Consider the following 13,807-nt stretch of genomic DNA (forward strand, 5'->3'; position numbering starts at 1 on the left):
TGATAGATGAAATTGCAAGTTTACCTCTAATTTCAAGGTCCAATAGTCTTTCCAAAGTTTTTAGCAGAAAGGATGACAGACTGATCGGCCTATAGTCTTTTGGAATGAATGTCACTGTGACTTCACTCCATAGAACCGGAATGTATGACAAAATCAAACGGCTTGAAAATACTCTCCAGAGAAGGGATAAGCAACTCAGATGCATTCTGCATCATCGCAGGTATGATGCCATCTGGTCCGGGAGAATTATTGGGTTTAAATGTGTTTAAAGCCCAAGCGATCTTTGGGCGGCTTATGATATCCTCGATATCACTCCTGTCCACCGTGGCAGCGTTACGTATTATTGGATCGCTCTGGGGATCGGATACGTCCGCGCAGTTTGGGAAGTGAGTGGTAGCTAGAAGATCGAGGGTCTCTAGACCAGAGTTAGTCCATGTACCGTCTTCACGTTTTATGCTTCCAATGGATTTGGGGTCCTTCGAAAGCATTCGGCGGAATCTGGTAATGTCCTTCTCTGTCTCTATTGGCTCACTAAAGCATACCCATGATTTTCGCTTGGCCTTTTTGATTTCGCTGTTATATTTGTTGAATGCTTCTTTATAAGCATCCCAGTCTGTAGATAGTTTAGTCTTATTGGCCTTATTGTATAATTTCCTGCTAGTCTTCCTTAGTTTCGCCAGATTCTTATCCCACCAAACTGGTTGGCATCTCTTACCTGGATAAGTAAGTGGGCAAGAGGCCTCATAGCTGTCCACCAGAATACTTGTCACGTGATTTACTGCTTTTTCAACTTCATTGACTGAGGATAAAGTTTTCACTATACCCAGTTTTAAAGAAGAATGTTCAGTAAATTTATGCCAGTTAGTTTTCCGGGGATTCCTATGCGGAGTTTGATGAATGCCGTCTAAAGCGACGTAGAATAGTATTTTCCGATGATCGGAGAAGGAACACTCGTTGGATACTCTCCAATCACAGACGATCGATTCGTCCTTGTTTATAAGGGTGAGGTCAATGACTTCCTCCCTGTTCCTGTTTTGAAAAGTAGCTTCGTTTCCCCAACTACATATTCTGAGATTATATTTTAATAAAAAGTCAAATACGGACTCACCCCTGGCATTCGTGTCACTGCTACCCCAGTGGAAGTGGTGAGAATTGGCATCGCATCCCATAATGATAAGGCTTGTGCTCCCCATTTCTTTTAACAGCAGGCAATTAGTAACAATAACACAAAAATCATCGAAAATCTCAAATTAGATAAACTTACTAATATTTGGATAAATATGTCGCTAGGCCTGGCGTTCATACTGTTGATTTCTTTATTTCTAATAAGATTCTGCAAACAAAGAAGTTTTCCTTTAGTTTTAGTTCGGCTCTAGGTCCTTTTGAATAAAACAAATATTGATTTTTGTTTTATATCAGTATTTATTTACCGATATTTCGATCGTCTCCGACGATCATCATCAGGGATTTATATTATTTTTTAATTGTTAAGAGGATTGCAATTTACTCTGTCTGTTCTACATCACAGGTGATTTCAAACTAAACATTCAACAATGCACACAAAGAAGTTTCGAGAATAATGCAGAAAGGTACACAGTGATTCCCACGTTGAAGAAAATCCAGCACCTTTCACAAGAACTAAAACGGCTACCATTTTAAACAACATCCCGTTTTTCTGATGACAGTGCTTTCCCTTCGATAACAAATTCATACGAGACGTATGAAATTTAAAGGTGACGAGTTAAGACAAAATACCTACAATCAACATAACATAATTCAACGCTAAGCATATCCATGGGAAACAACTCAATCAGCCACTCTCATGCCAACGTAGATCATCATATTACAATATGAGGTGATTTGTCCAGCCACACCAACAGTGACGATCAGGTGACAATTGTTATGTTTCCCCATTCAAATTGTGTCCGCCCCGGCTAAAATGTTTGGGCCGTGGTCCATTAACCCTATGACACTTGAGGGCATAACCAGTACAAAAAACTGCAACAAAATAGACTATACACACTCAAGAAACACGAACCAATAACCACCGTTTATCGGGGATCCAGATACTGGTCCCCTTCATAACACACCCAACCGAATGCTCTTCAGAGCCCCATTTAGCTGAGCACCAACGTCGTATATAACATAATGTCGTTACATATCCCTTCTTATCCCTTTTCCCCTTCCCTTAAACTCAAACTAACACACCATTTTCAATACTAATCTTAACCTTTATTACATATGTATAAAAATATTTAAACCTATAAGTAAGACCATGTTTATATTATAGCCTTTTTGTAGGGTTAACCTTTGAAGCCCAGTGGGTTTGTTAAATCCGGTTATATATAAACGTACTATAACACATTCTAATAAATCTAGTTTTTTTTACAGATCTCTATACAACATGAATGTTAAAACCTTAAAAACAAAACAATTTAATAAAATGAATGAATAAAGAAAATTACTTTATATGACTTCCGTTTTCTTTTTTTAAATTCAAATTGGAAATTTACGACAATCAAACTTTAAGGTGTTTCGGATCTAACCTGGGACTTCCCATGTCCTATCTCAGAAAAACCTCACCAGTTAGAGCTCTTCCTAGCAGTTCTTTCCTACGGACTACTTTGCCTTCTTTAAAGGTAGATCACTAACACTTCAAATCTCACTATCGAAATGGAAAAATAACCAAAAATTATATATGGTAAATTTCAAATTACCTTTACAATTATGCTTTGTTCACATTTACGAAATCCACTCGATTTCAACTGTCAATTCCATTGCTTAAACGTCAAATGAAATCCAATGGATTTCAGATGAGTTTTCATTTGACGTATACGCAAAGGAATTGACAGTTGAAATCGAGTGGATTTCGTAAATGTAAACCAAGCATTACATAGAAAAAAATTAAAAACTTTTTTGGCGAACACATCCGCCATTTTTGGTACATGGGTTACGAATAAAATCGTGGTTTCAAATCTGTTCGCGTTCACATAATTGGATGCTGCACTCAAAAGTTATATGCGGTTTTACTCTCTTGTAAAGAAAAAATATTTAAAAATTCCTATTGTGTTGTAATAAGAACATGTATATATGAATCGTCAGCAGCAATTGATATCTATCCGTAGATGCTAAAATAGTTGCTAAATTTATTTTTAAATCTCTAAAAAAATAATTTAAAAATACGTACAGAATCTAGAGAACGCGTGAATGTGAGACCAATATTGTAAAGATCGCGTTTATAACTTGCAGATTACAGCAACAACAAAGAACGGAAACTTATTGTTGGAAATTATTTCAAAAATATATTTTTGGTTAAATAGGAAAAATTTGAAAAATAAATGTTGGGAGTTATTCTATTATTTCTCTAAATTTCGATCCAAATCCTGAAGTATTTTGCTTAAACTTCTACTAGAAAAGTAATTAGTCATCGTGGGAGTATATTTGCTTCCTGTGATACGCAATAGAAATAAGAAGTAGAGAGTAATATTGAAATTACAATCAAAGAAAAAACATAGAAGTTAAAAACAGTATAATTCGCGAATTGGTTTAAATCGGTTGAGGTGCATGTGCTTTTCGGATAAAGGGAGTCCATGTCTATCAATATGCATGGATTTTCCCATGTTTCATTCAGTGGCCAAAGAGTGCCATCAGTTGCATCTTACTATTCAAAAAACCTTCAAGTGGGCAAAAATTACGCGATGTGCATATGATTATAAGGTGCATCCGATTTCAATGGCCCCCTATTAAAAATACGTCAATATAAATTATTTTAGACAGATTCGTCAAGAACTGCGGATGTGCCACCGCATTCTATTTTGGGATAAATAGGGATATCACTCCTGAATCTTTGTAATTTGTGACCACCTTTTTGGCAAATATTAAAATCGCGTATAAAGGATTACATTTATGCAAAAATAATCAAAGAAAATCGCGGTTCAATTCGCGGAATTGTCAAAATATATTTTTGCAGATCTATATCCGGCGTTTTAGTGGATAGATTCGACCGCGGAAGAGCTCATTAGATCCGGCACGTAAAAAAAACAAAAATCCCGCGGGGTTCAGGGGTACCTGTACGACAGTTGTAAATTTTAAAGCCAAAATATATATCCAAAAGTCATACACTAGAACCATGTTGCAAAGGGGTATTGTTTAGTTCTTTCTTTGAGCACAGGTTCGAATTTTGCGTGGTTTGGCCAGAAATCAAAAAAGAACACAAAAAAACTTGTTTACTTCAACACATTTTCCCCATTTTTTTATATTACCACCAACGCAGCTTCCACGAAAATTATTTTTTATAATCCATATTGTGAGATCGTGGCTAAAACACTTCAATTAATATAAATATATTCATATTTTATAACATATATCAACAGTTCGCGACTTATTAAATGGTGAACCTCAACTTCAACGATTGAAAAAAATTTTTGAATATTACCATATGTCTAAAAAAAAAATAATTATAATGAACTAATAAATATATTATAATAAAATAACAATACTTAAAACTAACAGAAATTTAACTAGGACAACACACAGATGCACAACAAAACACAAATTCGCCGCTATCAAGTAACTCCTTAAAATATGCTATAACTTAGCTTTGTTACCGGATTCAATCCACATGGCTCTCTGCAAGTGGGACCCTAGTGGGAATTGGGATGTAGCTAATAATGGTTCTCTCCGAGTTCCACTTCATCCACACCAGGTATCCCTGAAACAAGGGTGCGGACCAAAATTAAACGTACAACATACGGAAGCGATTTTAGCAAACGGATACGCTCCGACAAATTTCAAATTTTATAGCTCAATGGGTTTTGGCCAAGACACTTCGTAATTTTAAAACTATTGTGCACACTTTTTCACGAAACAAATTTTAAAATTCCAAAATAACTCAAACAATCAACTATTTATTTTAATACCAATTGCCTTTAGAATGAAAGTAAAATTACAAACTTCGGCAATCCAAGTATATACCGTCTCAATGTACTAAATGTACGCGAAACATATTCAAATAATCACTTTAAAGTGTTGCTGCTTCCTATGTGACTTTTGAACCATTAACCTACATAAAAATATGCAAATGCTTGGCTAGTCCCTACATATTAGTCGCTCTTTTTAACTCATTTTACTACAACATCATACTCTCACGTACCCTTTGGCAAGTTTCTCCATTACCAACAAAATGTCCATGCTCGAAGTTCATTTGTGGTGATATGTAGTCACTGAGAATCGCAGCGTGGCCCTGTTGGGAGCCGCACCACTGGTTAAGCTCCTTGAGACGTAAAGCGCTCTTAGCTGCCAGCTCCTCTACAATGAGATCTAACGGAGTAAGATCCAACAGCACCAGTTATGAGCATTGATGCTGCTCTTTGGACTCTGTTTATTTCACGCAGATATGATTTCTTGCCTAGAGCATTCCACCAAGCTAGAGCTCCATAGGTGAGAATTGGGCGTACGACTGTCATAAAAACCCAGTGTATGACTTGTGGTCTCAGTCCCCAACTCTCACCAATGGAGTTCTTGCAAGTGTACAGTGTCTTTTCCATGATAGCTGATGGTCCAGAATTATGCCTAGATATTTGGCTTCCAAAGAGAGCTCTAAAGTGACACCATTTAGCGTTGGTAGAGTGAATGTATCAATTTTCCTCTTCTTTGTGAAAAGGACCAGCTCCGTTTTATAGGAATTTACCCCTAGTCCGTTCCGATGGACAGAACCCGCTAAATTGATAAGGGCTCCTTGCATGACATCCGATATGGTCTGAGGGAATTTCCCTCTTATCATCAAAACAACGTCATCGGCGTAAGCGGTGGTTTTAATACGAAGTTTGTCAAATTCTTGGAGCATTTCATTGATCACTAGGAGCCAAAGTAATGGAGAAAGTACTTCTCCTTGAGGTGTGCCTCTAGTGACAGACTTCCTAATGGAATTATAGCCGATTCGCGAATTTATTATCCTACTACTAAGCATATTGTCAATCCAACTGATTAGAGTAGGGGGGATGTTCAAGCCCACAAGTGAATTATGGATTGACTCCAAATTAACGTTATTAAAAGCTCCTTCTATATCTAGAAAGGCTGCTAACGTAAAATTTGAGTTGTCCATATTCCTCTCGATAAACCCGACAATATCATTCAGAGCAGTTTCTACCGATTTGCCCTTAGTGGAGGCATGCTGGGCAGAACTGATAGATGAAATTGCTAGTTTACCTCTAATTTCAAGGTCCAATAGTCTTTCCAAAGTTTTTAGCAGAAAGGATGACAGACTGATCGGCATATAGTCTTTTGGAAGTGTGTGACTAGGTTTTCCTGCTTTAGGAATGAATGTCACTGTGACTTCACTCCATAGAACCGGAATGTATGACAAAATCAAACGGCTTGAAAATACTCTCCAGAGAAGGGATAAGCAACTCAGATGCATTCTGCATGATGCCATCTGGTCCGGGAGATTTATAGGGTTTAAATGTGTTTAAAGCCCAAGCGATCTTTGGGCGGCTTATGATCTCCTCGATATCACTCCTGTCCACCGTGGCAGCGTTACGTATTATTGGATCGCTCTGGGGATCGGATACGTCCGAGCAGTTTGGGAAGTGAGTGGTAGCTAGAAGATCGAGGGTCTCTAGACCAGAGTTAGTCCATGTACCGTCTTCGCGTTTTATGCTTCCAATGGATTTGGGGTCCTTCGAAAGCATTCGGCGGAATCTGGTAATGTCCTTCTCTGTTTCTATTGGCTCACTAAAGCATACCCATGATTTTCGCTTGGCCTTTTTGATTTCGCTGTTATATTTGTTGAATGCTTCTTTATAAGCATCCCAGTCTGTAGATAGTTTAGTCTCATTGGCCTTATTGTATAATTTCCTGCTAGTCTTCCTTAGTTTCGCCAGATTCTTATCCCACCAAACTGGTTGGCATCTCTTACCTGGATAAGTACGTGGGCAAGAGGCCTCATAGCTGTCCACCATAATACTTGTCACGTGATTTACTGCTTTTTCAACTTCATTGACTGAGGATAAAGTTTTCACTATACCCAGTTTTGAAGAAGAATGTTCAGTAAATTTATGCCAGTTAGTTTTCCGGGGATTCCTATGCGGAGTTTGATGAATGCCGTCTAAAGCGACGTAGAATAGTATTTTCCGATGATCAGAGAAGGAACACTCGCTGGATACTCTCCAATCACAGACGATCGATTCGTCCTTGTTTATAAGGGTGAGGTCAATGACTTCCTCCCTGTTCCTGTTTTGAAAAGTAGCTTCGTTTCCCCAACTACATATTCTGAGATTATATTTTAATAAAAAGTCAAATACGGACTCACCCCTGGCATTCGTGTCACTGCTACCCCAGTGGAAGTGGTGAGCATTGGCATCGCATCTCATAATGATAAGGCTTGTGCTCCCCATTTCTTTTAACAGCAGGCAATTAGTAACAATAACACAAAAATCATCGAAAATCTCAAATTAGATAAACATACTAATATTTGGATAAATGTGTCGCTAGGCCTGGCGTTCATACTGTTGATTTCATTATTTCTAATAAGATTCTGCAAACAAAGAAGTTTTTCTTTAGTTTTAGTTCGGCTCTAGGTCCTTTTGAATAAAACAAATATTGATTTTTGTTTTATATCAGTATTTATTTACCGATATTTCGATCGTCTCCGACGATCATCATCAGGGATTTATATTATTTTTTAATTGTTAAGAGGATTGCAATTTACTCTGTCTGTTCTACATCACAGGTGATTTCAAACTAAACATTCAACAATGCACACAAAGAAGTTTCGAGAATAATGCAGAAAGGTACACAGTGATTCCCCCGTTGAAGAAAATCCAGCACCTTTCACAAGAACTAAAAAGGTTACCGTTTGGGTTTTTTTAAGCTTGCAGACCTAAGTTGAGTAAATAAAAATCCTTTTATTTCATTTATCCCGACGTTTCGTCAATTTTTGTTGACATCTTCAGGGGATGCGTCTATTTAATTAAAAACATTACATTACATCAAATTCTACATGTAAATTTATACAACTTACAATAAGTTAGATAAAGTTTACATGAAGTATATTTTCGTCAGTGCACAAATTTAAATTATTGTAAAGCCTTAATTTATTTTAACGGCTGCTTAAAAACTATTATCACAGGCATCTATATTGCAATTCTGTAGCTAACGCTTATGTTATTCGTGTCCTCTTTGAGGTTCATTGTTTTGTTTATTTTCTGTAAGCTTTCTATTGTATATCTTTTGTTATCTTTGTTCTCTTTATCAAGAATTTTGACATTTGTAAAATCTGCTTTGTGGCCAGTTTTGGCAATATGTTGCGCAAGTGCTGTTTTCTGTGTTCCCTTTTCAATGTCAGTTATGTGTTCTCCCATTCTCGTTTGAAGTGTTCGTTTTGTTGTGCCAATGTACACAAGATCACAGTTTTGTTTATCATTGCCCATACATTCTATTTCGTAGACTACGTTATGTTGTTTCTCAATGGGTGTTTTGACGTTAGTGAATATTCTGTTTAATGTTTGGTTTGCTTTGTACGCATAACATATGTTTTGTGTTTTGTTTATTACCATTCCCATACTTTTGTTGTCTGTTAGGCCAGGAATATATTTTAGGCTGCAGTATTTTTTGGTTTCTTCTTGGTTGGTAGGGTTGCCATCATTCAATTTTCGTAAGCTGTCTTGAATAAGTTTTGGTATTAATTTTTTGGGGAAACTATTGTTAGCTAAAATGGTTGTGATTTCTTTAACGTTGTTTTTATGAAATTCTTGATCGCTTATGCGTAGTATTCTCATGATAAGACTTTTGGCTGTATTGATTATTTGGGATTTTGGTTGTGTTGTGTGGTAGTTCATGATTCTACCAGAAGCAATGTTTTTATGATACCAGTCAAATTTAATGGAACTTCCGTTTGTTATTAGTTTTGTATCCAAATATGCTATACAATTGTTTGTTTCAACTTCATAAGTGAATTGTATTTTTTCGTGGTACTTGTTGAGTGTATTGAGAATTTCATTTATGTCTTTCTTCTTGATAATAGAAAATGTGTCGTCCACATATTTGGTTATGAATTTACTTTTACTTAGTTCATGAATAGTGTTATCAAGAAGGTCATCCAAAGGGGGTTCCCCATAGGCATTCCGAATACCTGGTGATATATATTATTGTCGTAATTGAAATAATTATTGTCTTTAAGACAGAAATTTAGTATGTTTAGGAATTTTGTTTTTGGTATTTTTGTGTGTGTTTTAATTGATTCCCATTTGTTCATAATTATTTTAATCGCCAAATTGACTGGTATGTTCGTAAATAACGAAATAACATCAAAAGATACCAAGACCTCGTCGCTTTCAATTTGTATATCTTTAAGTTTTTGTTTTAGATAGATCTATGGAATTTTTAATATTGTACAAATCTGAAATAATATGTTTCAGTATTTTCCCAATGTATTTGGATAAACCATAGCATGGTACGTTTACGGACGATACAATGGGTCTAAGAGGCATATCAGGTTTATGTGTCTTTGGTAACCCATACATTATTGGTGCTGTGGCAGCCGAGCAGTATAAATTCTTTTTTTCATATTGATCGATTATATCGTTCTTGTGTAGATCCGTAATTATATTGTTGTTTGATTTTTGAAGTTTTGTTGTTGGGTCTTCTCTTAGTTTTCTGTGTGTGTTTTTATCTTCAAGAAGTTTCCCCATTTTATTTTTGTACTCTTCCTTGTACATGGCAACCGTTTTATTCCCTTTATCCGTTTGAGTAATTATGACATCGTCATATTGTTTTAGAAATTTTGAAGTTTTTTTATAAATGGTCAATATGAACTTTTCTTTGGGGCTGATTTTTATATTTCTTTTGAAAGTGGTAACCCTGTTACCTATTTTTGTTCTACATGTCTCCTTTTCATTTTCTTCTGACATTTGTATACAGTGCTCTATGTCAGCTAGTGTATGTAGTGGTGAGAAGTTATCTCTATCTATTGGGATTGCAAACTTTTTCCCTAACGATAGAATCCACTTGTATTCTACTGGAAAATAAATATCAGTTTTGTTTTCAAACCAGTCATCATTGAAGATGATGCCATATTTGTCAAACTGCTTTCTTTTTAATTTGTTTAATTTTTCTTGTTGGGTGTTATTGATTTTTTGTGATATTTGTTTCAGCCTTATTTTTTGTTTGTTTATAAATGACGTGTAGTCTGAAATCCGTAATAAAGTTTTAATCCCTGAGTCCATATTAAAAATTTGCTTTTCGTTGATTTTATGTCGGCATTTGCTTGTGATATTTCAAGATTTAGGAGTTTTTTGTGGAAGTGTTCTTCAATTTTGCCTAATTTCGTTATTAGTGTATTACAATTGAAGAGTTGATTTACCTTCGTTGTTGTTGCTTTTGTGTGTTGGGGTATGATACCATAATCTCGACATATCAGTAGAAATTTAAGTCGTTCCGTTTGTTGTGCTAGCCTTTTAATTTCATTGCAATATTCTTTCATAGTTTTGCAAGTTGCCTCGTCATATTTTAAGGAGATATGTTGAAAATAATTCTTCATTTTGTGCACTTATTGTTGTTGGTTGTTTGAATGTTTTCTTTCAATAGTGTTTTCGGCAGGCTTTCCGATAATTTGTTGATTTTTGATGTTCTTGGTCCAATTAGATTTATTCGTTTGGGTTTTTTTAAGCTTGCAGACCTAAGTTGAGTAAATAAAAATCCTTTTATTTCATTTATCCCGACGTTTCGTCAATTTTTGTTGACATCTTCAGGGGATGCGTCTATTTAAAAACATTACATTACATCAAATTCTACATGTTAATTTATACAACTTACAATAAGTTAGATAAAGTTTACATGAAGTATATTTTCGTCAGTGCACAAATTTAAATTATTGTAAAGCCTTAATTTATTTTAACGGCTGCTTAAAAACTATTATCACAGGCATCTATATTGCAATTCTGTAGCTAACGCTTATGTTATTCGTGTCTTCTTTGAGGTTCATTGTTTTGTTTTCAACGACGATTTAATAAAAATGTCAATAATGTATTGAAATCCGAAATGCGAGAATAAACTGTTGGTGTGAACTGTATTTGAAATACGTGTTGTAAAAGATATGATGCAAAATACCGCTGAAACAACATGAAGTAAGCATTTAAGAGTTTCAGAATGTTCTAAAGAAATGTTGAGAAATTTATTTGGAAGATTTTTGCGAAACGTTACTTGGTTCAACTCCCAATAGTTTAGCCGATACTGACCAGAATTTCAGCAATTATGTAACATTTTCTATATTTTATAGATTTTGATGCCCTAGATGGAGTTTTTCTTATGTGGTTTTTTCAAAAGATAAGTTCTACTAGTTTAGGGCTACAATATTGCTAAAGACAGCAAGGCCAAATTCCTATTCGTTTCTGAGATAAAGGCCTGATAAATGCAAAAAAGTATAGATTTAGCCCGGTTTAGATGAGGCCATAAAATCCGAACTGGATCTGACAGGACAAAACCCTACTAGGGTTTTTGTAGTCTAAATACGTATTTTCAAAAAAATGCATACTAGAAGTTGTTTGCATTTTCAGTGTTGCATAGTGTAATCAAAGAAAATCGCGGTTCAATTCGCGGAATTGTAAAAATATATTTTTGCAGATTTTCCTACTTTCAAGGTATCTATATCCGGCGTTTTAGTGGATAGATTCGACCGCGGAAGAGCTCATTAGATCCGGCACGTAAAAAAACTAAAATCACGCGGGGTTCAGGGGTACCTGTACGACAGTTGTAAATTTTAAAGCCAAAAAATAGGTTTTTTCAGAAAATTTACGCACCAAATTTTCGCCTTTGGACTCCTATTACTAGGAAGCTGTACGGAGCACACTCATGAGATATACATCGAACGACGTGGAATCGCGAGTTCTACAATCCTATAAACTAGTTTGGATTATTATCTAGTTGCACCCTCTATTATCTAGTTGCACCCATATTATGAGATCGTGGCTAAAACACTTCAATTAATATAAATATATTCATATTTTATAACATATATCAACAGTTCGCGACTTATTAAATGGTGAACCTCAACTTCAACGATTGAAAAAAATTTTTGAATATTACCATATGTCTAAAAAAAAATAATTATAATGAACTAATAAATATATTATAATAAAATAACAATACTTAAAACTAACAGAAATTTAACTAGGACAACACACAGATGCACAACAAAACACAAATTCGCCGCTCTCAAGTAACTCCTTCAAATATGCTATAACTTAGCTTTGTTAGCGGATTCAATCCACATGGCTCTCTGCAAGTGGGGCCCTAGTGGGAATTGGGATGTAGCTAATAATGGTTCTCTCCGAGTTCCACTGCATCCACACCAGGTATCCCTGAAACAAGGGTGCGCACCAAAATCAAACGTACAACGTACGGAAGCGCTTTTAGCAAACGGATACGCTCCGACAAATTTCAAATTTTATAGCTCAATGGGTTTTGGCCAAGACACTTCGTAATTTTAAAACTATTGTGCACACTTCTTCACGAAACCAATTTTAAAATTCCAAAATAACTCCAACAATCAACTATTTATTTTAATACCAATTGCCTTTAGAATAAAAGTAAAATTACAAACGTTCGGCAATCCAAGTATATACCGTCTCAATGTACTAAATGTACGCGAAACAAATTCAAATAATCACTTTAAAGTGTTGCTGCTTCCTATGAGACTTTTGAACCATTAACCTACATAAAAATATGCAAATGCTTGGCTAGTCCCTACATATTGGTCGCTCTTTTTAACTCATTTTACTACAACATCATACTCTCACGTACGCTTTGGCAAGTTCCTCCATTACCAACAAAATGTCCATGCTCGAAGTTCATTTGTGGTGATATGTAGTCACTTAAATGCTCCATGCTCGTTGGCACATTCGTTCGGCTGAGAATCGCAGCGTGGCCCTGTTGGGAGCCGCACCACTGGTTAAGCTCCTTGAGACGTAAAGCGCTCTTAGATGCCAGCTCCTCTACAATGAGATCTAACGGAGTAAGATCCAACAGCACCAGTTATGAGCATTGATGCTGCTCTTTGGACTCTGTTTATTTCACGCAGATATGATTTGTTGCCTAGAGCATTCCACCAAGCTAGAGCTCCATAGGTGAGAATTGGGCGTACTACTGTCATAAAAACCCAGTGTATGACTTGTGGTCTCAGTCCCCAACTCTTACCAATGGAGTTCTTGCAAGTGTACAGTGCTATTAGTCCTCTCTTTGCGCGTTCTTCCACATTTCTTTTCCATGATAGCTGATGGTCCAGAATTATGCCTAGATATTTGGCTTCCAAAGAGAGCTCTAAAGTGGCACCATTTAGCGTTGGTAGAGTGAATGTATCAATTTTCCTCTTCTTTGTGAAAAGGACCAGCTCTGTTTAATAGGGATTTACCCCTAGTCCGTTCCGATGGGCATAAACCGTTAAATTGATAAGGGCTCCTTGCATGACATCCGATATGGTCTGAGGAAATTTCCCACTTATCATCAAAACAACGTCATCGTAAGCGGTGGTTTTAATACGAAGTTTGTCAAATTCTTGTAGCATTTCATTGATCCCTAGGAGCCAAAGTAATGGAGAAAGTACTCCTCCTGGAGGTGTGCCTCTGGTGACAGACTTCCTAATGGAATTATAGCCGATTCGCGAATTTATTATCCTACTACTAAGCATATTGTCAATCCGACTGATTAGGGTAGGGGAGATGTCCAAGCCCACAAGTGAATTATGGATTGACTCCAAATTAACGTTATTAAAGGCTCCTTCTATATCTAGAAAGGCTGCTAACGTAAAATTTGA

The 13,807-nt window shown here is 36.1% G+C and overlaps 2 protein-coding genes across 3 annotated transcripts in view; one reads left to right on the plus strand and one right to left on the minus strand.

Moving 5' to 3' along the window:
• The window catches only part of LOC141399801 (uncharacterized), a 121,462-nt gene that overhangs the window by 96,859 nt on the left and 10,796 nt on the right, over nucleotides 1–13,807 (plus strand). Inside the window, exon 4 of one of the 2 annotated variants that reach the window (XM_073979102.1) lies at nucleotides 1,529–2,461. The exons of the other annotated variant lie outside the window; for it this stretch is intronic. Within the exon in view, the coding sequence (XP_073835203.1) occupies nucleotides 1,529–1,659 (131 nt within the window). The 3' untranslated portion in view covers nucleotides 1,660–2,461. Of the gene's footprint in view, nucleotides 1–1,528; nucleotides 2,462–13,807 lie in introns of those variants that run through there. 2 annotated transcript variants of the gene reach the window in all.
• On the minus strand, nucleotides 6,336–7,370 carry LOC141398204 (uncharacterized). The gene is made up of 2 exons (XM_073975436.1): nucleotides 7,310–7,370; nucleotides 6,336–7,018 (listed from the first exon to the last, which is right to left on the minus strand). The coding sequence occupies exons 1-2, from the start codon at nucleotides 7,368–7,370 to the stop codon at nucleotides 6,336–6,338; spliced, it is 744 nt and encodes a 247-aa protein (XP_073831537.1).

The sequence above is a fragment of the Musca autumnalis genome, unplaced genomic scaffold (assembly GCF_047663935.1).
Source record: "Musca autumnalis isolate F117 unplaced genomic scaffold, ASM4766393v1 scaffold_3, whole genome shotgun sequence".
Lineage (NCBI taxonomy): Eukaryota > Metazoa > Arthropoda > Insecta > Diptera > Muscidae > Musca > Musca autumnalis.